This window comes from Aptenodytes forsteri, unplaced genomic scaffold, assembly GCF_000699145.1.
Source record: "Aptenodytes forsteri isolate BGI_AS27 unplaced genomic scaffold, ASM69914v1 Scaffold155, whole genome shotgun sequence".
NCBI lineage: Eukaryota > Metazoa > Chordata > Aves > Sphenisciformes > Spheniscidae > Aptenodytes > Aptenodytes forsteri.
The window spans coordinates 3649796-3675743 of record NW_008794446.1 but is presented as its reverse complement, the minus strand read 5'-3'; the positions used below and the strand labels follow the sequence as shown (position 1 = coordinate 3675743).

The window sequence follows — 25948 nt, the reverse complement described above, 5'->3', positions numbered from 1 at the left end:
TAGGAACCAAACACAGAGGGTGGAACTAAGGGTTTTTGAAATGAGCTATTCAGATACCTTTTTAACTGTGACAGTGAGAACTGTATTTTAAAAATCCAGTATTTTATGAATTCAGTATTGACTGGATTGATGATTTCATTAAGCATCCAATGTAACTCATCTCCTTGCTGTTGTCATTACATAGATAAGATCATTAATGACTTTCCCATACATTTACTGGGTTTTATTTTGCTCCTTTAGTGTCTGTGGATATATAAAAAATAACATACGCTAACATTTTATAATAATCTTATATATAATACTACATATGCTAATATTTTCTACTAATATTTTACATTAGATTACACCTACTCTGGTGCTCCCTTGATATTCTGAATCAGCCCAGAAAAGGCAGAAAATTCAGGCCATTCTGTCAGTAGCAGATTAAAATAATGTTAAGATTCAGACATAAACCAGAACCAGTAAGGAAATTCAGGGTCGAAGAAAACATTGGTAAGTTATGCAAAGTATTGCCTTCAAAATGTGCTGCCATTTGGAGGAACAGGTAAAGCAGCTGAAGAAGGCTATGAACCAGACACTGCAACACTCGGGGCTAAAGAGAAGGCTTGAAATACTTTCACTGTTAGTATTCTGGCTTAGTTACAAGAAAACCAAAAAACTTGAGTCACACAAACTGTTAAAAGCCTCAGTTGAGTACATCTTAAAGAAAAGTTCCTTATAAGAAAGTAAATCTATCAGTTATGATATTTCTGAAGGACAATGCAGGTGCCATTTGGATTTTTTGTGGTCACTGTTGCTAAGTTCCAATAGGAGGGAAATTATAAAAGATGAATGCATTGGCTTTAACCCTTTTACAAAGAGATCTATCAAAGAATGGGCTGACTTTGGAGAGAGAAAAAGAAATCCCCAACATAGTACCTCTGCTCGGAGATAGGTGATCTCTGTTGTCTTTGACTTGAGTTGACATTGGCAATTTGGGGTGAATGAAGATGTGATTGCACCATGGGCATTACCCAGCTACACCAAGGCTGGTTTTCCTGGCTATTGAGAACAGTAAGTTTCACCAGCCTTGGGGCAGTGCAGACTGCAGGGGTTTAACTTGGCACCTCCAGATCTCATTCCCTACTGCGGCTGCTTTGGCCTTTTCTGCACTCCTGATTGCAGGGCTGATGCCCCGACAGCATTAGGTGGGATGCTCTTAAAACATGCATCAGTCTGGGGTCCAAATGATTTTACTGATTTGGCCCCCGTGTTTTTTCTGTTCCTCATATTCAAGGAACACTGTAAGATTTTCCAGGCATTATATCTCATACCTGCTACAACAACTATTACTGTACATAAGGTTTGTTGTAGTTTAGTATCTCAAAAAAGTCATGTCACTTTTGCACATATTATCTTACTGAAAGGGAATAAAACAGGATGTAGAATGAGTGCTCAGAAAATTAGGACTTTGAGGCACTTTGAATAGGAAAGTCTTTTAGGCAGAGAAAGGAACAGGCTTTCTGGTTGATTGAAGGAGGAAACAGTGCCATTTAAAAAGATGTTTTAGAAGACTGCTAGAAACTAGGCATGAAAAGGATCAAAGGAGTGGAGAAGAAATGAATAGTTTAACACTAACAAAGGGAGCGTTACATTTTCCTTGGGACCTGCTTTCATTTTCCGCTGCACTTGTGAATTCAGGTTAATTTTCATGGGCCTGTGATAAATTAAGTGTTTTATAGATGGGAATTGATGAACCTTTTCATATGCTTTGCATGTGCGCTTACAGTTACTACTAAAAAGTAAACACTTGCTAAATCGAAACGGTTTTATTTAGACTAAAATGTTGGTCACTACAGCAGTTGCTTGTTTCTTGGAGATGAAAGAGGACCAAACACAGGGCAGTGCTTGTTCGGAGGTACCCCCTATTATAGCATTTCCTAATTAAGCATCTATGCCTAGGAGCCCTGCTCTCCCAATTTGCCTTTCCACACTAGGTGCCCTGTTTAGAAAGCACTAATTATAAACATTGTTGTTACTGCCCCCAGCTGGAAAACAGAGCAGTTTATGTATGAATAAGAGAGATTATCGCCCATCTGCTCCAGCCCATTATTCAGGGATGTGTCATTTTGTATGCTGATGGCAGCCATTACTAGTGCTTTAGTCAAATGGCCCTTTTTTTTTATAGCGTTTATTTATTTACCAAGTCGCAGAATTAGAGTCTTCCCTCCCTACCTCCCCAGAATGCATATGGTTTGTTTCAAAATCTGGGCTATGCAGTTAAACTGAGTCAAGGCCAATCTGAGAGGAGACGCTTGCTTTATCACAGGCTCCTGTTTCTGGTGGCTTGCTCCCCCTGAAGCTGGGGTTTTAAAAGATCCAAACACTGTGTATTGCAAACGGAAAGACAGCTTTTTTTTTTTTTTTTTTTTTTTGGTGTAAAATAAAAATAGTAAAGCGGAGAAGGGGTGTAAGCTGATCATGGATAGCAATTAAACTCCGTGAAGATAAATAAAGCTCATGTGAGCTTTCCCCCGTTTTACAGAGGAGATATTAAATTTGCAACTATTTGACAAAGTCTTGCTTGACACAAAATGCCATCTTTCCTTTGTAAGTGGAATACTATCAAACCCACACTTGGCTAAAGCTGGGCACTCAGGCCCCATTCCCCCCTTCTTCAAAATCAAAACCCACAGATGCTGTGCTGCCGTCTCTCGGCTGTGTTACAGGGCTGGAACCTGCAAAGCACGATGCCAAGTGACAACACCGACCAAGCAGGTTTTGCGATGTCCTTGCATGTTGCAGTAGGTTTATAGCCACGAACACAAGTGCGATAGGCTGGAATTACAGGTACCGCTACACATTCGAGCACTTGGGAGTGAAAGTGTTTCTCAATACTTGCTAGCCAGTGTTCATCTGATGGATGGGAAATACTTTTCTACTTTTTGCCTGAAAAGTAGGACTATTTTGTTTTTTCTTTCCCCAGAACATCCATATCAGAATCTACTTAACCCTCCGTGGGCGCGCAGGGAACTGCTAGGTTTTACGGAAACTGTGCTGTAGCCTGACCCATGCACTCAGTGAAATGATCCAGGGTGGGAGTTTTACTTTACTGGAAACACTTGCAGTGACCATCTCTGCTGTTTCACTAATGCGGTTAATTTGCTGGGTTTTTCCAAATACCTCACAGACGAGTTTTTAAAGGCTTCAATCACTGCAGTGTTAGAAAACGCAGGTTTCGCAAGAAACATATAAAAATTTCTCCAGCTATCAAAACGCAGGTCTTGTGAGTAATAAGAAGGAAAAAAGCCAGCAAATAACCACTTGATTGAAATTCCAGGGCTCTGGATTGATTGAGGAGGTGCACGGGCCTCGCGTGTGCTATCAGACCTGGATCCCTCCTTGCCCCCACTCCAGAATAACCCCCTCCCGCCCAGAGTCCCATTTTATCATAGAGGTTAAGCCAGCTAACGACAGCCCTGGCACGGTTACACAATGAAGAAAAATATATTCAAAAGACTCATGCAATATTTAAAAAAATCAAATCAAAATAAATACATATCAGAAGGGTTTTAAAAAGAAAAGAGAAAGAATGCATTGTTAGAAACACAAGCTTACCAGCACATACAATGCATTGTATTTCATTGAACTTGGGAGAGTTTCTACATACCACGTTATGTAAATGCATTGTTCAATCTAAGGTAAGGATTGTGTTTAGTGGGTTTAAAATGACAGTATATAGCTCCACATCTCGCATGGAAAAAGAGGAAAATATATGCTGAGAGCCTGTTGCTGCTCCGTGTGTTTCAAAACAGGAGCGCAGGGGAAGCAGATGCCTTAACAAGCAGTAGGGAGGGGGAGGGCGCGTACTTCAGCATATCTAGTAGATTTTCTATATACACTGTCCTTTTAACTACAGGGGAAATTGATACTGAGCATGTGCGATGAAGAGAAAGCTGGCGATGTGGGTGTGAGGGATGGGTGAAGAAAGGGAATGAGGGGGTGTGGCATCTCAATCAAGATTAAAACGAAACTGATAAAGCAGCATATGGACCGGATAACAAATCAAAAAGCATGTTTATCCACTGAAGGAACTGGTTAATGGAGACTGCCAGCACGTTGCCATGGAAACACTGACTGTTGGCGCTGCACCATCTCATACCTTATCCAATACATTCCTGGTTGTTGGTAGTAGTCCAAAGACCCTGATCTCTTGATGGTAAACCCGTGGTCCAGCTGAGCAGAGAGAAACGGGGCAACTCAGTGGATCGACATTAGGCTAAAGAATTCAGACTCCAGAGCAAGCTGTTCCTTATTTAGTGCATATTTACTGTTTTCACTTTCAGAAGGCACTTATCTAACATCCTAAAGCTACGTACCAGAGACTAAAATGAAAAAGAAAAAAAAGTAAAGAAATAAAAGAAAAAGATACTAACTCCAGATTCCGTCTTGCTAAATTAGAAGCCAATTTATTCAAACTAAAATGGAGTTTGCGAAATAGGTTACTTAATGCATAATGCATTCATTTAAAAGTCTGACAAATAGCTTGTTACCTCCAAAGACAGAAGTGCCCTTTTAAGTTGCACATACCAGTAATGGAAAATTATCTTTTGCAATTAAACTGAGAGGTTTAATAATTTTTAAAAAAATGCAGTGCAACCGTCACAAGGAGCAGGTTAGACAGACTACACAAGGCTTAAATTAGACTGCTTCATAATCATGGAATGTGTAAAGATGAAAAGAATCAGGTTTTGATACCCCATCAATCATGGTAATTCATTTCTAAAAATGCGTTAACCTTGGAGAGTCGGACTACTCAGAGCCATGAATAACATTGTTTATCATTTCAGCTTACACCTCATGCTCAAAAAGATAACAGTACAAAACTATTCGGTTTAAAATTGCACCAATTAAAGTCAAAATGGAAATGAACTTAACATTGTGTCCAGGAAAGTGTGCTCGTGATATTACTTAAGGAATACAGATCTTTTAGGTTTAGTTTTTCATTAGCAGAATCATGTGCATAGGAACAAAGAAAATGTGTTGTTTTATGTGCTGCACTAACAGACGGTGGAGACATCATTTAGCCGAGTTAAATAACATTTTAGAGGAAAATATCTTGAGGGAGACACTCTGCCCACTTTAAAATCGCTAGTTGTGATGATTTTCACATTTTGCCCTATGAAGAGAAAAGGCCATTTTGTGCTTCAATAAGAGCGTGGCATATATTTCTAATACTGATGACAGTTTCTGATTCTAAATTCAGAAAAGCAGTTCAACACATTTCTAGTTACCAACCACTTCAAGGGTAGCTACGAGCTAACTGCAAATTTAAATTTTTCTTGATGACTCCCCTGCAAGTGTAGAATTTAATAATTTATTCCATTTTGTTAAAACAATGCCTCTTTCATCTTATTTAGAATTATTTAAAGGACGTTTCCTGTTTAAAACCATGAGAACCTTGTACCTAGAGTTAATTTTCTGTTGGCTTAACTACACTGGTCTACTATTGCCATCTACTGGCTTCCTTGTATGCTGCATATAAAATACACAAAAGGGATGTTTTCTTAAAAAGCAGATCAAAAATATTGCCCTAAAATCGAATAGCTAAAAAGCAATATAGAGAAAATCGGGAGAGTTGCTTCCTAACAAGAGTTGAAACAATTTTGTCGGTGTGGAAATCCTGCCATGAGAAACCAGACTGCGGACAATGATCCCAGGACAACACAGACAATAGATGGGAAGTGACATCTGAGGCACAGGTTCATCTTTAAGCCGAGCAAAACTCACAGACTAAACTGGGCTTCTCTTCCACACCACCCAAGAAATCCCACTGCTAAAAATGCCACTTGGAATTTGTAATTTTATTTTAAAATTGGCAGAACGCAGGGCAACGACCTGTCCGCTGCCTTCCCCTTGCTGGACCGCAGGCAGCGGCCCCGAGCTGGTGTCCCCAGCCCAGCGAGGACTCTGCAGGAGGCAGAGAGCAACCCCAACTTTCTGAGCAGCTTTTCTCTTTTGCTGTCCTATTCGATTCCTGTGAGTCTCCAGCTGGAGTTCACTCCCATTGCCAAGACAGGGACCTCATACAACCTTAACAGAACATTATCATTAGTCTTCTCCTCTGTCTTAACAATGGCAAAAATACAAGCACAAAAGTGACAACATACAGGCAAAGCTTTAACACTTCAGACAAGAACACAAATTAAACGATGCTCAGTTCATATACGTAATTACAGCACACCTCTTGATCGTAGAAGCATTCTTAAAAAATGATTTTGGCTCTTGGCCACTTTAGCCACTGTCACTAAAGCCCAGAGGGTACAGCTACAGGGTATTGTTTTGTGGCGAAAAAAAACGACAATGGGATGACATCCTTGGAGAATTGAAGGAAAGAATCTATCCCCAAAGTTTAAGAAGACTATTTAGTAAAAGTCTGGTTTTATGTTTTTACTGAAGTATCTTTTATAAACACCATCAAGGAACTACAAAATACTATTCCTATCGGAAAGCTGTATGAGAAACCTGATCCTGCAAATATTTTGGAACATGCTTAACAGTAACGCAGCCATTCTGACACAGACTGGAGGGGCACTAGCCCAGCCCCGGTCTCCTACAGAGACCCGTAGTCAATGCCTATGACAAGAGTTTAAGAACAGGGCAAGTAAAGCGATCTTTCTCCTACATACTCTCCCATGAGCAAGCAGTGTTTTTTAGGGACTTGTTAATTCTCTTGCTGTTTTAAAAGCTAGCTCTCCAATTAAAATTTTGCTGGCAAAGCTATGTTGGTTTAAGGGAATTTTTTCCCAACTGACATAGTTATGCTGGCAGAACTTTTAATGATATATTAATGTATCAACAGAAAAGTCTCTTTGCCTGTATAGTTAATTTTGTTTGAGGAATCATCTTCTGCTACATCAGCAAAGGAACTACTTTGCTAGGCATGCACAACACGTTCATTATGGTAGTTTGTCCAAACTGACAAATCCTTTCAAATGCGGACAAACTTGAAGTCTGGACACATGCATGACAACTTGTAGGACATCTCTGCCCTGAATGGTCAGAGACAACTTTTACTGAGGATTACCACATCAACAAAGCAGATTTAAGTCTGAACCAAAGGAGTCAATACAATGTGTTTGGACATCGCTGAAGAAAGCAGTAGCCACAGTAGACGTATGTAAAATGCACGTGGCTTCAAAATTCCTCCCAGTTAAGCTGACCACAAACACATCGCTCTCTACAACTACCTGAAAGGAGGTTGTAGCGAGGTGGGTGTCGCTCTCTTCTCCCAAGTAACTAGCGATAGGAAAAGACAAAATGGCCTCAAGTTGTGCCAGGGGAGGTTTAGACTGGACATGAGGAAAAATGTCTTTACTGAAAGAGTGGTTAAACATTGGACCAGGCTGCCCAGGGAAGTGGTGGAGTCACCATCCCTGGAGGTATTTAAAAGACGTGTAGATGAGGCGCTTAGGGACATGGTTTAGTGGACATGGTGGTGTTGGGTTCATGGTTGGACTCGATGATCTTAGAGGTCCTTTCCAACCTTAATGATTCTATGTTTCTATGATTCTATCTTTAGGAACTTAGTTTTCGTATTATAGTTTTAATTGGTGCATACGATAAATACTGCTTGAGATCTTTGAGGTGTGTTACTTCTTACCACTGAATAAAACAGGCATATAATACCATACCAGTGTGAGGGCAAATTGAGAACTAAATACCACAGATTAGCTATCTCTGTACATAAACAGAGTTATAAAACTCAAAGTAATGCTAATATTTATCTTTTATACTATTAAGTAAGCTATATAAATATAAGTACATATTAACACATTTTCACAAACACACACACAGACAGAGATGTGTTACATAATATATAGAAGGCATCTCTATATATTATATACACAAACACTCTCTCAAAAAGTTACAGTAAACATACAGGCATGCACAATAAAACAGTATTTTTGTAGAAAATATACTTAGTGCACATCTTTAGTGCTGAACAATATGTTACAGCGTCTGTACGTACTTTGAAAATTCTAAATGTAGAGCAGGCTTCATTAATAAGATTTATTTCTATGATATTTGAGATTGCACAGTTAAAGGAAGATTCCCAAATGTAAAACCCTGATGACATGCATGTCAAATGTATATTAAGTATGCTTTCAAATGCAGAAACAACAATTAAAGGCTTTGTTGTTTTGCTTTCGACTTTATTTTACTTATTAAATTAGTTTTGTAGAAAATAAAGGTAATTTATTCTTAAAATCAAAATTATCTAGCTTTCTGGAACATTACCAAAACACTAAAGAGGTCTATACTTCCCCATCTTCTTCCAAGTTTTTAGAAAATAATTGACACAAGCTAACCAAACCACTTTCTGAATTCTGTAAAAATATTCTAAACATTTCTACTTTATAGGCCAAATTGCAGGATTAATCATGCCAGAGTATGATGTTCACCCATAGAGATGATCACTAAAAATAATCTGTTAAATTTCCAAACACTAAAAAATAAGTAAAAGCCATTAAGAATATAATTAAACATATACTTTTTTTTTCTGATGTATAATGTTTTGCAGTGGAAAGATTCACTACAGTGCCTTTTTCATTACTCAAGCGTAAACTGCTGTAAACTTCCTTGGCAGAGCAACTGGGGCAAAGGAAAAAAAGAGGTGGGTGGGGAAATTAAAAACATAAAGGAGGTGAGGGATGGATGAGGACAGAGGCATCATTTCTCGCTTTTAAGCTTTGAAGTCATTAGCATGGAGGATCTGAGCAGTAATTCTCATGGACAAGCGTGCTGGCAGTCCATTCGAAAGGAACACGGTTTCAGCTAGTCTATACAGAACATACCTGCATTTCAGATGAGCAATGGGTATGTGATGTTTTAGTTGTGGGAGAGTTGTTGCAGTATTATTGCTTAAAAATGAAAATAAATAAATGCTGACTATGTTAGCTGATGACCGAGAAAATCTAGGAAAAGCATGAGGAACAACTTGCTTCCATGTTGAGGACGTTCAGGATTGGAAAGAGTAAAGAAAAAATATGAGAGAGGCACAGCTTGAAATTTTCAGTACTTATACCAAGTAACTTGAGAGAGTATCCATTTTGCTGCACAAACAGTTCACACCTGTGAGCCAGATTGCATGTGCTGAGCTGAGTTTAATTCACGCTGATTTAACTCACCACTGGAGGGGCTGAGCTGAGAAACATGAAAGTGGAAACAGTACAAGAAAGTGTACATGTGCAGTCACACCACCTGCAATTTATGGAAGCTGGGAATGAACACTGAGTAATCTGATATGGGAATGGTTATGTTCAACATGTCACTTATTTTTAGTGACTATTTGGAGCGTTAACATTACCATGAGTAATAAAGAAAAGCTTACAAACACAGGCAGATGTATCAAAAATGTAAAGGATGTGCATGTTGCTATTCAATGGCATTAGTATGAATAATCTCATAAAACACTGAATATATTCTGTGCGCATGTATATCTAATACACATGTTCATCTTTGGGGAAAAAATACAAATGTATGCGATGTATGCTACACTGAGGATGCCATTGAAACCTCAGTAAAGCTTGGTCAAAAGTTTGGTCAAACTGGGTTTCAGAAGCTCCGACATGTTCTAACCTGGAATGCCTAGACTGGAATTGCAACATGACAGAAGACAGCAAGGAGCTCCATTAAGTCTTTACCCAATTAAGTCCTTCTGCCTAAAGGGAAGCAGCTTGCATGTGGCAGTACAATAAAATGCTGCTGCTCAGCTAAATTTGAAGTGGCTAGACGTGTATCAACTGTGAAGGTAGTAGTGAGGCATCATAGTTCTCTCTGATGTCTTCAGAGAAGCGAAGCTTAGGCTGCCACACAGATTTTCTGTTACAATTTTGAGGTAATTTCCACTCATTGTGAAGTGCTGCTGTCCTGCTACAACCTCTGTGTGGCCCCAATCCATGTGAAGATTCTGCTGCCAAGTAAAATGCCATGGTCCCATAGTTCGAATTGTTCAATCTACATTGGAGCTAGGTCCACTGATCTTCTGGTAAAATGTAGAAGTGTGGGTACCGTTAGATCTCCTAGGGCTGTTAAATAACAATGTGACTCACAAGGAGAATCAATGGAGAAATTGTGCAGAATACCAGTCTACCTATGTTTATATTAATTAAACACTCAAATTATCTAAAGATTAACCCTCTCCAGTTTCTTTTTGGTGGCATGTCCTAAACACACACTGTCTTGTGGGCACATATTTAAGTGTTTCAGCTGTGTATTTCAGATGCTTACTGCTATGACAGAAACTCCAGCTGCTGTGCTGTTCGGTTTAGGGCCTGTGTTGAAATGCTTCTTTATCTTCCCAGCTACTGAGAGCTGATGTTCATTCTCTGGAAGGCCATCATCCTGCAGAGAAATAAAGCCAAATAAAACTTCAGAGAGAAAAGGTGAAATAAAGGTATTGCAAGGTGATTCTGATAGCACCTGTCAATATAGAAAAGTTTACAAGAAAGTTTGTAATGAAATACGGATCAGTCATTGCCTCCATTAATATATCTAAGGTATTTGTAAGATGAATATCATATTATGGCATGAACCAGCCTCTCTCTTCTTCTTTACCTAATATCTTCCTTTCAAACTTTAGGTAATGTTAGTTAATAACAATTGTAAAACATTTTATTATTCTTCTACCATGTCTTAACTACCACTGCCCAGTTATTTTTAGGTCCATTAATATTTCTAAGCTTGATAAGCTCAGACCTGTTTATGATTCTGTTTACTCATCACATAAATTTAAAGATAGTGACCTCAAAAGTAGAAAGAGCCCAAGAGATTATAGATACCAGAAGCCTTGTTTTGGTAGGACACAGGAAAGGATCTCCAAAAGCCAATAAGGTCCCTGTCTTGTTGTAAAGGTTACAAACTGGGGGACTATGGGGTTGGGTGAATGTTTCAGCCACAGCTCAGTGAGTCCCACATCGAGGAAACCCAGGCAAGATGGGAGCTGAGACATGCCCCGGCTGAGACCCTCAAGGGTGGGTGAGTGTGGGACCTCACCAACGCCAGGATGTATCATTGTATACGTCTGCAGGCCAGGTCAGGCGTGGGCTTACGGCTTGCTGTGGCATTCCCCACAGACTATGACCGTACCATACTAAAACCACAGTTAAACAAAGCCATCTCTGCAAATCGAATCTCCGACTGACTGATAACAAGGGACTGCAATTCCTTCCCCCAGTCCCTAGGCACACAAGCCTGCGATGCTGTGGGGAAAGGACAGACAGAGGTACAGACTGTCTGGGAAAGCAGAGAAGGGCTGGAGCCAGCTGTGGGTGGCCTCTTCTTCCTTGCTCAAAGACACGTGTTCTCAACTTGAGCTAACCTGAGGTAAAAGCAGGCACACAACTACATGGCCAAGCAAAGGCAGACACATGTTCTGCTGCCGCACGCACCAAGTGAGCTGGCTGCGCGTGAGCTCCAGCCCAGAAGCCGTGCAGCTGGGCCGGGAGGTGCCTCCTCCGGCTGAGACACTCCACTTCGCAGAGCAAACCTGTCTATCTGCACCTAGGCACGCAGGCATCCTCGACGCTGAAGAGAAACCCTAGCAGAAAGAAGGGAGTTTGCAGTTTTGTGCAAGTCAGAGAGTAGAATTCAAGCCCAAGAGAAGAAGGGAATTATTTAGAAATTGCAAATAAGATCGTTCTGCCTGAAAAAAGTGCAAAAAGCCACCGCTCGGTGAGACTTCTCCACTAGCCGAATATGCAGGACTTCAGGCAACAACATGCAGAATAGGAGGAATAGGCTACAAAATGCAGAATAGGCAGAATATGCAGGATATCAGGTCACTGGCCATCTGCAATGGTCATCCCAAGCTGGCACTGCATGGTACGTGTAGCTATCAACTGTTGAAAAAATTCTTAAAAATCCAGTTAAGCGAAGTCCTAGCAGAATACAGGCAAACAAGAGACAAGATCAGAATACAGAGAGATGAGAAGACACTTTTTTTTCTGGCTTTGCAGCAATTCTGAGTGCACTTAAAGAGTTACAGAGCTGCTACAGTAAATCATGAGTTCAGTGAGCACATGGGAATTTTAGGGAGGTTGGTTAGGGTTTGTTTTTTATTTAGCTTGGGGAGTTTGTGTTTAGAGATCCCTCACTCACCCCTTAACAAAACGTCTCAGCTGGCAAAATATGGTCAAGTGCACACAGCTGCAAAACACAAAACAAAACAATACAACCCAGTAGCTGATTATTGTCTAGCACCGGGGAGTCTTGGCTCGGTGGTATATGATCCCTAAAAATAACCTGCTTTCCGCTGACCTTGCCTTTCCCAGAAGAAAGCTAGTCTGTGAAGCAAACTCTTCTTCATTTGGGGGGGGGGGGGAATCTTTTTTTTGGTTTTCTTTACATGAAAGCCTGCCAAACGTTCGTGTCATCTTGTGAAAAGACTAAATTACGAAGAAGACAATAGTTACCAAGATTGTGGTAATATTTTATTGGTGAAGCACCACACCCACAGTTCCAGTGGCAATGTGCCAGAGACACACAGTTTGGGCTCCAGCTTTTAGATGAAATATCTTCCAGCTCAATTTAAGATGCAGCATAGGGATATATGGGAATTACTCTATTATTATTAAATTTTCTTACTACTGTTGGTGCTACCTGATGTTTAGTAGTTATCTTTTTTTTTATTCCAATGTGATTTATAAACAAGCTAATATATATTAGCTGGCTCCTGGAATCACTTCAGCCAACAATAAAATAGATATTGAGGGTGAGAGATGACAGCTGTTTAACTAGATACAAAACAAGCTGCTCTGCACTTTAAAAAGGCAGGAAGTGAAGAAAAAAAAAAATCAGATTCACCAGAATCAGCAGGGTAAGTTGTAGAATTGGAGAACAGGCTAAATATTGCTGACAAGAATTTCATCAGGTTGCTGTAATGGGAGGGATGTCAGCCCCCAAAGAGGTTAACTGTTCCTTTCCCCTATTTTAACCTTTTGCTATAGGAACTACTTCTTGCAGCAGGTTAGGATCACAGAATTTCATCGCAGCTTTAGCAGTCAGGACAAGAACTTTTAAAGATGACTAGTTATTTTTGGTGCTCAAGTCTGGGAACTTTAAAGGGTCATGAGCTTCAGAAAATGTTGACTGCTGATGCTTTGAAAGAAGCGCTCTCCTGAGCACGTCTCAGAAGTTGAGCAGTCAAAATTCTTTGACAGTTTGAAAACTCTGGTCCAGAATTTGAGTTTTCACCTGGACAATGTAAACTGCTTGGGATCTTAAGATATATGGGGTTTTTTTATCAGCCTCCACAAAATACCTTTCATGGTCTATTTGCAAGAAATCAAAATAAAATTTAAATAAAAGAGGCAGAGGGGTTTGGCATCATTTGAGTAATTAATAAACACTGTTTTCATGTTTGCATTGTTCTCTATGGGAGGACACATTGCCACTCAAAGAAAAAAGAAGTGTTAAAAAGATGGAACAAAGTTCAGGATTCCCAGACTCCTGCTGCCCTGAAGCACTCAGATCCATTTCATAAGCCAGTCACAAGAACTTTACTTTCCAGGTCTAAAAGCATCAGATGAATAGGTCATTATATAAATAACAGCAGAAAATTAGAACAAATAGAAGTGCTGGAAAAGCTTTTGGACTCTGTTTCCTTTAAGAATTACAGGGAGATTTTTCTTTGGGCAGTGTCCTAGGGTGTAACCAAAAGTAGTGCAGCTGCCAAATAAGAAATGTCTTTTTAAATTAACTTCCTTACAAATGTTCAGCTTATTAGTATTTACTGCTTGGTTATTAATTTCTTTTGCACACAAATTTTCAAGGCAGACATGGTTAAGGAAATATGTAAAAGCTCCAGTTTCCCTAATTCTTTTTAGGCTGGTGTGTGCCATCTTCCTCCTCCAGCAACAACACACCGCATTTTATATTGATGATTTTAACAGAGAAGGATTTACAGAATGCAATCCATCCCCTTCAGCATTCACTGCTCAATGCTGTATTAGGAAATATTTACTACTTATACAACAAAAAGAGAGTAGGTTTGTCCTGTAACTTGTATAGTATAATTCAGGTTATCAATATCAGCAATGTTTAAAATGCCAGACCTCAAGCTTCCAGCCTCTTTTATAATTCTTTGGGTTTGCAAAGAATTTGAGCAGGTAAAGGAAAGAGCTGGGGTCCCCGTAGGGGAAGTATAAACTGATGGATTTGTTTCCAGGTCTAAGTGTACTGCAGAGGAGAGACAAATCCAAATAAACTAAATGGAGGGGGCAAGGAACTGCTGCTGAATTGCATTTAGAATTCAAGATCTCCATCTGTGGCAGTGGCACATAGCCAACATCTTTTCAGGTTTTGTTTTTTTGAATTGAAAACAGCTGGGATATTATTGACATAGGAACTGCTTTACTGGTCTGACTCTGACCATAACAAGCTCTGCAGTTTCCAAGAGGATTCCAGCTATTTTTATAGCAAAAACTGAAACTGAAATGAGGGTTGGCTCCTATTGAAACTGTCAAAGCACATTCCAGGAATCTCAGCAATTTACCAAGTAATCACATAGTAAGCAGCTATAAAGTAGAATAGTTATTTACAATCTACAAAATGGTTTTATACAGTGTAAGCAGTTACAACACTTCTATCAAAGGTTTGATCAAAGAGAGAAAATGTTTCTTAAGATTCTCGAAGAAAACACATGCCTGCTTTTCAAGCCAGCTGTCCTATCCAGTATTTTAGCTGCGAGTTTACCACTCTATGAATAGGTTCAAAACTGAAATAAGAAAAGGGAAAGTAAAGTCCAGCATTTGATGCCACGGAAAAGTATTTAAACAGGTTATCTGGGAAAATGGAGTGTCAGGTGAAAATTCCTTGTGCCATTTCTTCTCAGAAAGACAGTATTTTACGAAAGTTGCAGATAATTGCTCAGGTAATTATGACACATAGATCGCAGAGCCTTTTATAAACAGGGACGAGTATATTAATTCCCTGTCCTGAAACTGGGAAAATGAGGTACAGGGAGGTTGTGTGACAGACTCCCAGCTGGTCAAGCTGGTGATGGTACGGGGATGCGAGGTCGGGTCTGACACCAGTGTATCATTCTGCCTCCGTGCACAAGCAGGCTGTCCCTGCTAGGCTATCTGCTGCATACTGCTCAGACCCACTTCAGGCAAGTGTCCTTTTTCATGAAAGCATTTAAGCACCTATTTCAACTCAGCCATGTTCTTATTTCTCCTGAAGTGAACTAGGATTTTAGTGCCATCTAGTTAATTTTATGCCTAATATTAAGCGTTTCCATGTGTGATGCCTTGAAATAGGAGTGACATTTGGAATGTGCTCAATCAAGCACTTTCCTGAACTGGTCCCAGTGCTGGCCTTTCTCCTTCCAGAAAAAATATCTGGAGGATACATGAGAGAATTCAAAAGAGGTTTTGATCTGCGTTATGAACTACCATCAGCATATTGCTGAAGACAAAATACTGATTTGTCTCAGTTGCTAAAAGTAGCAACTGGACAGAAAAGAAGAAATTACAGAACTGTCATGGAATATTTGTTTCACTTATTTATGGACAGAACTGCTACAGGTTTTGATTGCAAAGAATTATAATCAGCATAAAACTACGAGAAGCGCAGCAGAGCTAGACCAAAGATGAATTGAACATAGTATCCTATTTCCAACAATGCATCGTAGCCACTGTTTATGAAATAGTACATTTAAGGAAGACAAGTAGATCTTGAACTTTCCCTGGTATATCCTCCAGTTTCTGCCAACCAAGTACTTAAGAACTTTGTGAGCCAAGAGTTGTATCCAGACCACCATATTTAATAGGCACCAAGGGGCTCATCCTCCAAAAATGTATCAAACTCCCTTTTGAATCCATTTATACTTGGCATCTACAGCATCCTCTGGCAAAGGGCTCTGCATTTTAACTTATTGCACATACTGGAGCTCTGGAGTGTTAAAAGACTTTAGCCCCCGGCCCCGTTCCCCATCCCTCTCCATCAGCAGGCACTAGCGAGGGCAGGGAGCAGACCCTCATGTCACCTGCACACCACCACCATCACGTTACTGACAAAGAGCTGCACCTCTTCTTCTCAATACATCTCGCTAAAATGGCTTCCTAAAATACATCGTGGTGTAACTGAAGCCAAAAGAAAAAAAAAGTGTCCAGGGGCAGCATTAACAGTTCCAATGTATTTTTCAGAAAAAGAGGAAGATTAGTGACCACGTCCTTACGTGGTGCAAACAAGTGATTTTTCAGTAACCTCAGCAGCAGTGTGCAGACTGACACTGCGGGTGACCTGGCCTCTCTGTGGCTTCTGATCAGTCACTTCCATCTCTTCCTCAGCAGCACTCCAGAAATCCCCACCCGTTCTCCTCCCATGGAGACAGAGAGACACCTAAGTCACCAAAAGTCATTATAAACTGTGACAGAACACTATGTCCAAGGACAGCACCTGGCACCAAGGAAAATTAATATTTCAGCTGCTTGAACGTCATCTTAAAAATGAAAAGATTTTCATCAGACATTGTCCCGGATCCTTGCACTCTTCATACACTGCAGAAGTGCTCTGCATGATAAAAGCATTTACAATTAAAAAAAATATGGTTTGGGCAATAAAGGAGCCTCCAAGACTAAAGCATATACTTGGTAAACACCTAACTAATCACCACTATTCTGGGCTATATGGAGGACACTTTCATAAAAAAGGATTAACACTTGAGGTTACTGTGTATTTGAATTTTTAGAATAGTGTTTTAGTGAGAAAAAGATTTTGGATACAGCAGGTGAGGGACCAAACAGTACTCCAAGGAGGACTGCAGACTCAAACTTGCAACAAACAAAACGAAACATTATTTCTTCCTCCTTTATTTTTCTTCTCTGCTCGTCCCAATCGTATTTCTTTTCTCAGTCTTCCCTTCTGAATTTGAATCTGGATTTTCTCCAGTTTTTCCTTCTTGTCATCCAAATATTTTAAGACATATTAAATAGTCTGACATAATTAACAAATATTAAGTAGTGTCCTTGTCTCAACATTAATTAAAGAGAAATCTCTTTATCCTCTGCCACATTTATCCGTATGCCACCTCACTGATTACCACTTTTATGGCAAATGTCCAGTCATTTAGAGATAAGCCAGGATACATAAAGAGCTATTTCATGGTAACTCAGATTAAAGGATATGGCTGCACATAAATATACGTATATTTCAACATCAGAAGCTAAATATGATTCTAAAGGTTTCCCTGTTTCATGCTGGATCAAGTAGGCTTAACACTATGGACTATATTTCAATAGCTCTTAATTACGACTGTCAGATTTTTGAGTGCATCTGATTTTAGGAGAGCAAAATGTGTCACTGAACCCGCAAGCTGATTGTTAGAGGTATAAATTTGTCAAGTGTCGTTGAGATGTGTTGAAAACCTGGCCCAAAATATTTCAGAGAAAATGTAGCTGAGTATGCATAAAATAGCGAATACTCCAAGGTACGTGTGATATACTAAACCAGCCTGTAACCCAGCTGATTTCCAGTTAAATCTGTGGCATTTTTAGAATGTGCTGGCTCCAAAAGGCATAGAAAGGAATTGACAGAAATGAGCTCAAAGGTGCCAAATTACAAGCAGCATCTACAAGCCTGAAAATACTTACATTAACCCATGGATGCTCAAGAACTTGCAAGGCTGAGAATCGCAGATCTACATCTACTTGAAGCATCATTGTGATAAGTTCCTGAGAAATGGAATACTGGGTCAAATTTAAAGAACATTTTTAAAGAACATTTTTAAAGAACAAATCAACATTTAATTCACTAAAGTGCTCTTCAACTGATTATGTAAGAGTGCTCAAAGAGAGAGTGAACTACCAACTGCAGAAATATATTAAGATTATTAAAAAAAAGAACAACTATGAACTGCTGAACTTTTAAATCAGTATCTAACAGTATCTTGAAAAGCTAGAAGACAGTTTTGAGTTACAATTCTGTAGCCACTGTTTAAGAGAAAAGCACTTAATACATAATGTACAAAACAGATGGTCGCATGAAATTAGGTTAACTTCCCATTAAAAAAAAAGCCAATTCCTCTGTAGGAAAAAAGCCAGCAAATCTAGAGTTTTACTTTAAGCTCTTGTATAAATGACATAGAAGACATTTAAAAAAAACCACTTAAAACCATTATTTTTCATCCTTTGATTTCCTCTGCAATTACCTAATTTTCAACTAGCATATAAATAAACATATATCTAATTCCACCAGTGAGTGGAGTGCACAGAAAACAGGATGGCAGTATGACAGCAAATAAAGGAGTATCACCAAAGACCAAAGTTAATAATTCTTAGTGACAAGGAGAAGTTAAATGAATAGGCTAACGCTTCAAAACAGAAATTTTAGACTGAACTATTTGGAAGAAGGAGTTTCACAGGAAAACACCATTGGCAAAGGACTTGCAGAGTTCTCATTAATGATGCTACGAAATAAAGCCTGCTACAACACAATGATGTGGTTTAGAGGACTTCTTCCAACTCTATGACTGTGTCTCATTTGTTAACCTCAACGGTTAACAGGCTAAAACGCTGGTACTGATCACCCTCCACATATCTGTAAAAGCAGGATGTAACTCTCCGAAGAATGGAGATTCAGAACGTAGAAAGCTACTTTCATTACATGCATCCACCTCCAAATTTCTTTTTTTTTTTGTGAATAATTAAACATTGTCACGCTGAAAGACATAGGAAGACAGTTTTGCCTGGATTTGCCCTACAGGCTACAGAAGTAAACTGGCAGAAATTAAGCACTTATCTACAGGATGACCATATGAATAGTTTTATGGTTTTGGCTTTTTTTTTTTAACATACACATGTGTATTCTCTCTTTCTCTATTTATATTTATACACATGACTATAGTGAATGCCAGATCCCTAGAAAGTCTGTGAGTTAAGCTGTTGCTCCAGTGCACTAATGAGAGTTAAAAACCTTCATCTGATCTGCAAGTATAAGGAACTCTGTCAGGATCTGTATCTGAAAAGTATTGTATCTGCCTTAGCACACCTCAAGCTCTACCTCTCATGTCACATGCCAAGAGGCTACAGCCCATGAACTGGTAGACGGAAGAAGTCTGTATTTCGTACGACACCGACAACAATACGGAGTCACAGGCAATGCGAGGCTTGGTTCTTTGACAGAAAGAAACAACAGACATATCATCTAATGGGATTAATGAGGGGAAAACAGCCTCCTTATAATATTATTATATAATATTCAAAGGCTCCAGGTTGGTACCTGGTCCCCATCATAAGTACATACAAAGCACAGTCCTGGGGAGCTTTCAAGCTAAGAAGTGTAGGTCAAGCAAAGTTACTTAAAATTTTTCTTGATCAGTAAGGGCTGCTGGTGTCTCTGTTGTGTGAGACATCATATAGAGAACCACCTGGAGTCTAACAGACAGGCACTGATAAAACGACAACATACTCGGTGACCCAGAGGAATTTATAGGTATAGCAGGAGATGTATGAAACGTCAAATACAGCACTGTGAAAGAACACCATTCATTAGATACTGGCACTGGGAATAATATCGGAGAAGAAAGCATCATCAACTATATAAACCTACCTTTGCAGAGTCAGAAACGTTGTCCCAATATGGAGATGGAAAATCCACCTGTCCCATCAAAATCTGATCAAAAAGCACTTCTTGGTCATCTCCACTTCTGTAAAGTAAAAATCAAACAAAAACAACAACAAATCCCACAAAGAAATTATTTCTAGAGCTGGTTTCAATAGCCTTCTTGAAATTGCTTTTAATTGGCGATCCCTTAGTATGCTTTAGGAAGCTGTCAATTCCCCCCAAGCATGCGACCATGGGTGTGAATGGCGAGATCATAAAACAAAGCGCATTTGGTACATTCTTTCTGAGGTAACCTGCTTCTCTTTACGATTGTCAACAACTTTGCAATTGCTTTGAGGGGGAGAAAAGATCTGACATGTCCTTATTAAGTGGCTTACATTTTAATTACCTTTTACTGACCACAAAATATGTTGTATTTGGTCCATGAAAGAAGATGCTTATTTCACTGTGTATTTTAAACATCAGGCAAAGGCACCCAGAACCCGTAATGGAGGCTCTTGTTTTGTAAAGCAATGAAGTTTAAACTAAAATAAACAAACATGAGACAGAGATTTTACAGTAAAATCACAGACATTTATGGGGTTTGTGTAAATTACTATGCAGAGCATGGGAAAAAACAAACCCTTAGAGAACTTTTTCCAGTGGGAATCTCTGTGCTTAATGCAAAAGCAGCACAGGGACCAATTCACAGAACAAGGATAGTTGAATAGATCAGTCCATACCCACGGAACGGAGGGAAACCACAGAGCAGGATGTAAGTAATCACACCCGCTGCCCAGATGTCCACCTTCAAGCCATATCTAGAAGTGTGAGAGACACGGTTAGAGACATCCAACTCCTATGAACTACAGTACAAGAACAGAGGAAACATTTTCAGAATTATTAATAATTTCTTATATATTCTCATCTGAATTTTCTCTATGTCCTATCTACCTATCCTAATTCCACTTTCAAATCTTTTTTACATTTACATCTTAAAACCACATCAGATCAGAATGTAGGAGCGCACAGAAGATGTTGTGCTGTATTCTTGAGTTACACAGTGACACCTACCAACATGAAGCCTGCAAAGGTGACACAGGCTGCTCAAGCCAGCAGGCATTTACTCTGTGGAACAAATCAGAAGAAGAGGACAGTGCGTGATAACGAAATAAAATTAAGTGACTGGTAGGTAGCAGTCTCTGGGGACCGCTTAAGAACTACTTTTATTGTATCTGCAAATGGCTAGTTAGTAACTCAGTGTTAAGCTGAGAAGTTAGAGGCCAACAACTGACAGAGGAACCTACTATAACTCCAAAGTTGGCCCTGCTCTGAGCTGGTTTGGACAAGACAGCCTCCAGAGGTCCCTTCCATCTAAAGTGTTCTACGAGCCATGAATCTGCATGATACCCAAGCCAAGGCAGCATACAAATCTTAATTGCAAGAACTCCTATCTGGCACATTGGTGAGAACATGCTCCACTGTACACATCAATGAATTGCCACTAGAAGTGATTTACCCAGTTTCAGCGATGATTTCTGGAGCTACATATGTTGGGGTCCCACAAACAGTATATAGAGGTCCATCCACAATTGTTGCTAGGCCAAAGTCTCCTAGCTTCAGGGACTTGCTTCCATCCTGGTGTTCATAAACCTAAATCAAGAGGAAAATTCTCTTAACACAGTACCATCAAGGTAACTACTATATCATTTACTAACTGCCTGAAATGTTGCTTCTAATTTACAGTCTTTTTTCTCCTCCTTACCTACAACATACTTCTCTGCTTGCTTTGAAAATTCACAGACAATTTGGACAACTTCCCTTGAATGCACTCAGGATGTTTGGGAAAGACTTACCTCGCTACCTGGCCAGCAAAGGACATACTACTTGCCAGAAGCTAAAGCCCAGAAGCAAAGTTCTGACCTTCCAGCAGTGACGTTCCTAGGTTAACTCCCCACTGACAGCCAATTCACAGTGTAGGGTTTTTGAGTTTATCCATTTTACTTGCACGGAGCTTAAAGGCTTGCACAGGAATTTCAACTTCTTAGATAATAAAACAGTGACTGCACTGATAGCAGCAACAGATTCTTCTCTGTGTATTGAAGTCACAAGATGCAAACCTGGCTGGACTATTTCATCTAGAAACACTGTCCTCTCCTTGTTAAACACCAATCAGTGTCTTAATGGTATGTTACCATCATCATCAATGGACATAGGTAGGGCTGTTAATGAGTATACATGAAAATCCTGTCTTAAAACATGGTCTTCACAGCAGCAACATGATCTTTCATGGTTTTTTATGGGTGCAAAGGGAGATTAAAATATAGTCAGAAGAAAAAAAGCTAGAAACATCAGTTAAAAATACACAATTTTAAAAGCTGGCTCAATGCGAAAGAACAACTCCAAACCTGCAAACACTGAAAACGTACAAAAAATGCTTAAAATAAAAAGACTAAATTAAACACTAGACTGTGAATCTTTCTTTAATCCAGCTGCTGGTTTGCGTTCTTGCTTCCTATTTTGAAATTGTTTATGATGCAGTTTAATGCTGTTTACCATAACAGCACCTTAAAAAATGGCAACAGTCTATGGGAGGTCTTCTTAAAGTATATATGCATCACATTATTATTTTGCAACCCAAATCAAAGGCCCATGCAGCCTGGCTCACCAACAGTGATATCCTGACAACAATTAGCAGTAACACTGCGCAAAAATAGAAGATATCATACTTCACAATCAAAACCAAAATCATCCTTAATACCCACCTTGACCAGCTACTCCTACATCACAAATCACATTTACCTACAACTGTTTGCAGAGGAAAATCCTAGATTTTTTTCTTACAAAAATGCAATAAATTCTACAATGGACTTGGTGCACAAATGAAATCTTGAAGTCTCTTGCCACTGTTTGCTACATAACTGCTATAGCTCATAATAATTAGTTATATTACACAGCCCCCCCAAGTTTCTCCTTTCTCCTACATCACAAATCACATTTACCTACAACTGTTTGCAGAGGAAAATCCTAGATTTTTTTCTTACAAAAATGCAATAAATTCTACAATGGACTTGGTGCACAAATGAAATCTTGAAGTCTCTTGCCACTGTTTGCTACATAACTGCTATAGCTCATAATAATTAGTTATATTACACAGCCCCCCCAAGTTTCTCCTTTGTTAATGTTAGTCATGTCAAGAGAGAAAACCCCTTTGTGTCCTGAATCCCTGCTACCAGGTGATACAGCCACAAGCAGACATTCAGAATACACAAAATGCTTCTCCTTTCCTTATATTATTTTTAATAATACAACTGGATCTTTAAGAGGACCAGCAATTTGATATGGATTCACATTTCTTCGCTACTAAGCCAGAAAAAAAGATAGGCTTATAGAAACTCACTGGAAAAAAAGCAATTATGGTTTTATTAAAAACACAGATTGTTAAATACATCTGGTTCCTGAAACTAAAGAAAGTGCTCTCTGAAATGGCAGTAATAAATCTAATTTCAACAACAGTTTTAATTAAAGGCTAGAGACTAGAGCTTTAAATATTCACTTGCTGAAAAATGTAAAGTGTGCACTGAGACATCAAGAGCTGAATCCAGTCTAATTAGCATCTCATATTCTATTTCATGCGGTTGTCTTTTACAAAGCCCTCTCTGAGTTGTGTTAACCAGTGAACATTCATAAATTCCCTCCTTCAACAGACCACACCTTGTATGACTCATATATCCTGGAAAATAATTATGGAAAAGGCTTGTTTGGCAATATTTACCAACGCAGAAGGTTTGGTACTGTGCATTTTCTAGTACTTTGCCCCATCTGTTTCCAGGAATTACTTTCCTTGGAAAACTACTCCAGTTGACTTGTAAAACTGAAGAAAGTAACTTTTCCCTACCCTGTTATAACTCCATATAAAAAGGAGCCCAATGTGAAGCTGTGGTATGTTACTTGCCAGTCAAGGAATGTGAAAGATAATTTAATGCTCAAGTTACTCAGAACAAACGCTATATATGTTCCACTGCATTTAAATACTGAAGGGCAATTAAAGAAATGGGGATTAGTGCAAATTACCTACTATGTAGTGCTTTTAACTAAGCAATAAAACTGTGTAATTGTACAACACTAATTGAATGCAGCCACACATAATTGTGTGCCACCATATGTATCCTATTACTATAAAGACTGTCAGTATTTTCTAAGCTGCTCTTGAGATCAGTGCAGATGGCAACAGTCAGAGAAGTTGTTCTCTAGGGTTTATTATATGGCTATAAAGACATCCCAGTACTTGACAAAATAAACGTGCTAAATAGCAGCAATTATGAAAAATGTTCCAATTAAAACATGGAAGACACTCTCTAGAGAACAAAAAAAATGCTAAAAAATCACAGGTATTCAGCATACCCTAAACTCTTGGACAGTTGACTGTTAGGTGGGCTTTGCATGCCTTGAAGATAATAAGGAATATTTAAGCACTTATAGAAATAACTGGTGTTGCACATAGGACGTTGAGACAGGTTCACACACACAAAGATTTATCAGCAGGGTCTATAGCTGATGGCACACATCAGCTCTAAGGGTCAAAGTTACTTTTGGGGAAAAGGAAAACCCAAAGAAGAGAAAGAGGGAGGTGAAAGGGAAAAGCTCTCCCAGGAGCCAGGAAGAGATGCAATAAGGAGGCTCCAGATGAGCATCCTCCTCTGGGTGCCCTCCGCAGAGCAGCATGTTCACCTTCACCCCCCATACTTTTCCTGTAGTAACTCTATAGCTTTTGTCAGGCTTTGCTCATCCTCCCTGTTGATTTTTCCTGCTAATGGGGCTGTTAGCCTTGCGGCATGTATTGATCGGGGCAGATGCTGCCCCCCTGGTTAGTTGCTTCACTTTGGGCAGGCCTGTTATAGGCTCCCCTAAACCTAAAGCTACAAGCCATGGGTAGGAAAAGGGCGGGGCGGAAAAGGCAGATTCTTACACTGGTGGCCAGGAGAACCCGCTGTAACAACGCTACCGGGGTTTGCAGGTGCAAGACCGTGACAGCAATGGCGTGAAAGCAACATCACAAGAACAACAAAGGAAAAATACCGCCATGACCACTTAGGTGAAGGGTTACAGAGCTGCAAGCAAAAGGCAGGCTACAGAAGGCAAGTAGAAGGTCTTCAGCAACAGAAAGGCTAAGACCATATGGCATTTTGCAAGTGTTTTATAAATGCCACAAAAATGACCCTAATTGCAATCTTGTGATACAAGGAACTACCCATCCCATTTGACAGATAAGAAGATAAAAGTAGAAAGGTCAAGAGACACTAAGGCCACAGACAGCCAATGTCAGAGACAGGGTCAGAACTCAGGTAAGGCTGGTTCCAAAGCACTCTTCTAAAACAGTGTTCGTGTCTTTCAAGGACCTGATAAACCTTAGAGAATTAATATAATTTGTGAATCAAATGCTGGCTTTTGAGAGTTAGGATGCTGCAAAAGCTTAAGTGCTGCATCCTCACTGCTCAGTATCAATATCAACGTAGGACCTTTACATATGCACAACATCAGAAAAATAACTCAGAAACAATTCAGCTACAATGCAAACAGTGTGATCATTCCTGGTAGTGGGTAATTACCAGAGATGGCTGGGCAGGCAAATCTAATCCTCTCCCTCTTGCCCCCACCTCCTGTCTACCTTTCTCTCTTGCCCCAAAAGCTTAACTCTACTGTTGTCAGACTTCAGGAATTTAGAGACATGTCAAGACAGCAGCAGGGCAAGCCTTGCCCCAGACCAAGACCCTCCCAGCATTAAGGAATCCTGGCATGTGATTGCTATAACTTCTGCATGTAGCCACCTATGAACACCAGCACAAGGGCTGCGAAAGGAGTATCAATCGTTAGTGTCTAGTGAAACTTCTACCAAACATGTTTTTAGCAGTTTCTGGAAAACGAGGGCAGGCTACTTCCTCACCTAGAACTATAAAGGCACCTGCCACTAGAGAAACCTCAACTGTAAAAATCCCACTCCCTGGAAGTTTAGTAAGATCTACTTGAGTCAACTTTCCCATAAAAACTCTTCAGTGTTTTGCTGGTTTTGGCTGGGATAGAGTTAATTTTCTTCACAGTAGCTAGTATGGGGCCATGTTTTGGATTTGTGCTGGAAACAGAGTTGATAATACAGGGGTGTTTTCGTTACTGCTGAGCAGTGCTTACACACAGTCAAGGCCTTTTCTGCTTCTCACACCACCCCACCAGCGAGTAGGCTGGGGGTGCACAAGAAGTTGGGAGGGGACACAGCCAGGACAGCTGACCCCAACTGACCAAAGGGATATTCCACACCATATGACGTCATGTTCAGCATATAAAGCTGGGGGAAGAAGAAGGAAGG

General features: G+C 39.7%; 1 protein-coding gene across 2 annotated transcripts in view; it reads right to left on the bottom strand.

Annotated features, from left to right (window-relative positions):
• The window catches only part of DCLK1 (doublecortin like kinase 1), a 251943-nt gene that overhangs the window by 5444 nt on the left and 220551 nt on the right, over positions 1–25948 (bottom strand). Inside the window, exons 11-16 of one of the 2 annotated variants that reach the window (XM_009290194.1) lie at positions 21107–21240; positions 20331–20408; positions 19594–19690; positions 17637–17717; positions 10273–10386; positions 4142–4215 (exon numbers count right to left, since the gene is read on the bottom strand). In XM_009290194.1, coding sequence (XP_009288469.1) covers positions 4142–4215; positions 10273–10386; positions 17637–17717; positions 19594–19690; positions 20331–20408; positions 21107–21240 — 578 coding nt within the window. The remainder of the gene's footprint in view (positions 1–4141; positions 4216–10272; positions 10387–17636; positions 17718–19593; positions 19691–20330; positions 20409–21106; positions 21241–25948) is intronic. The other variant, XM_009290193.1, reaches the window with a different exon arrangement.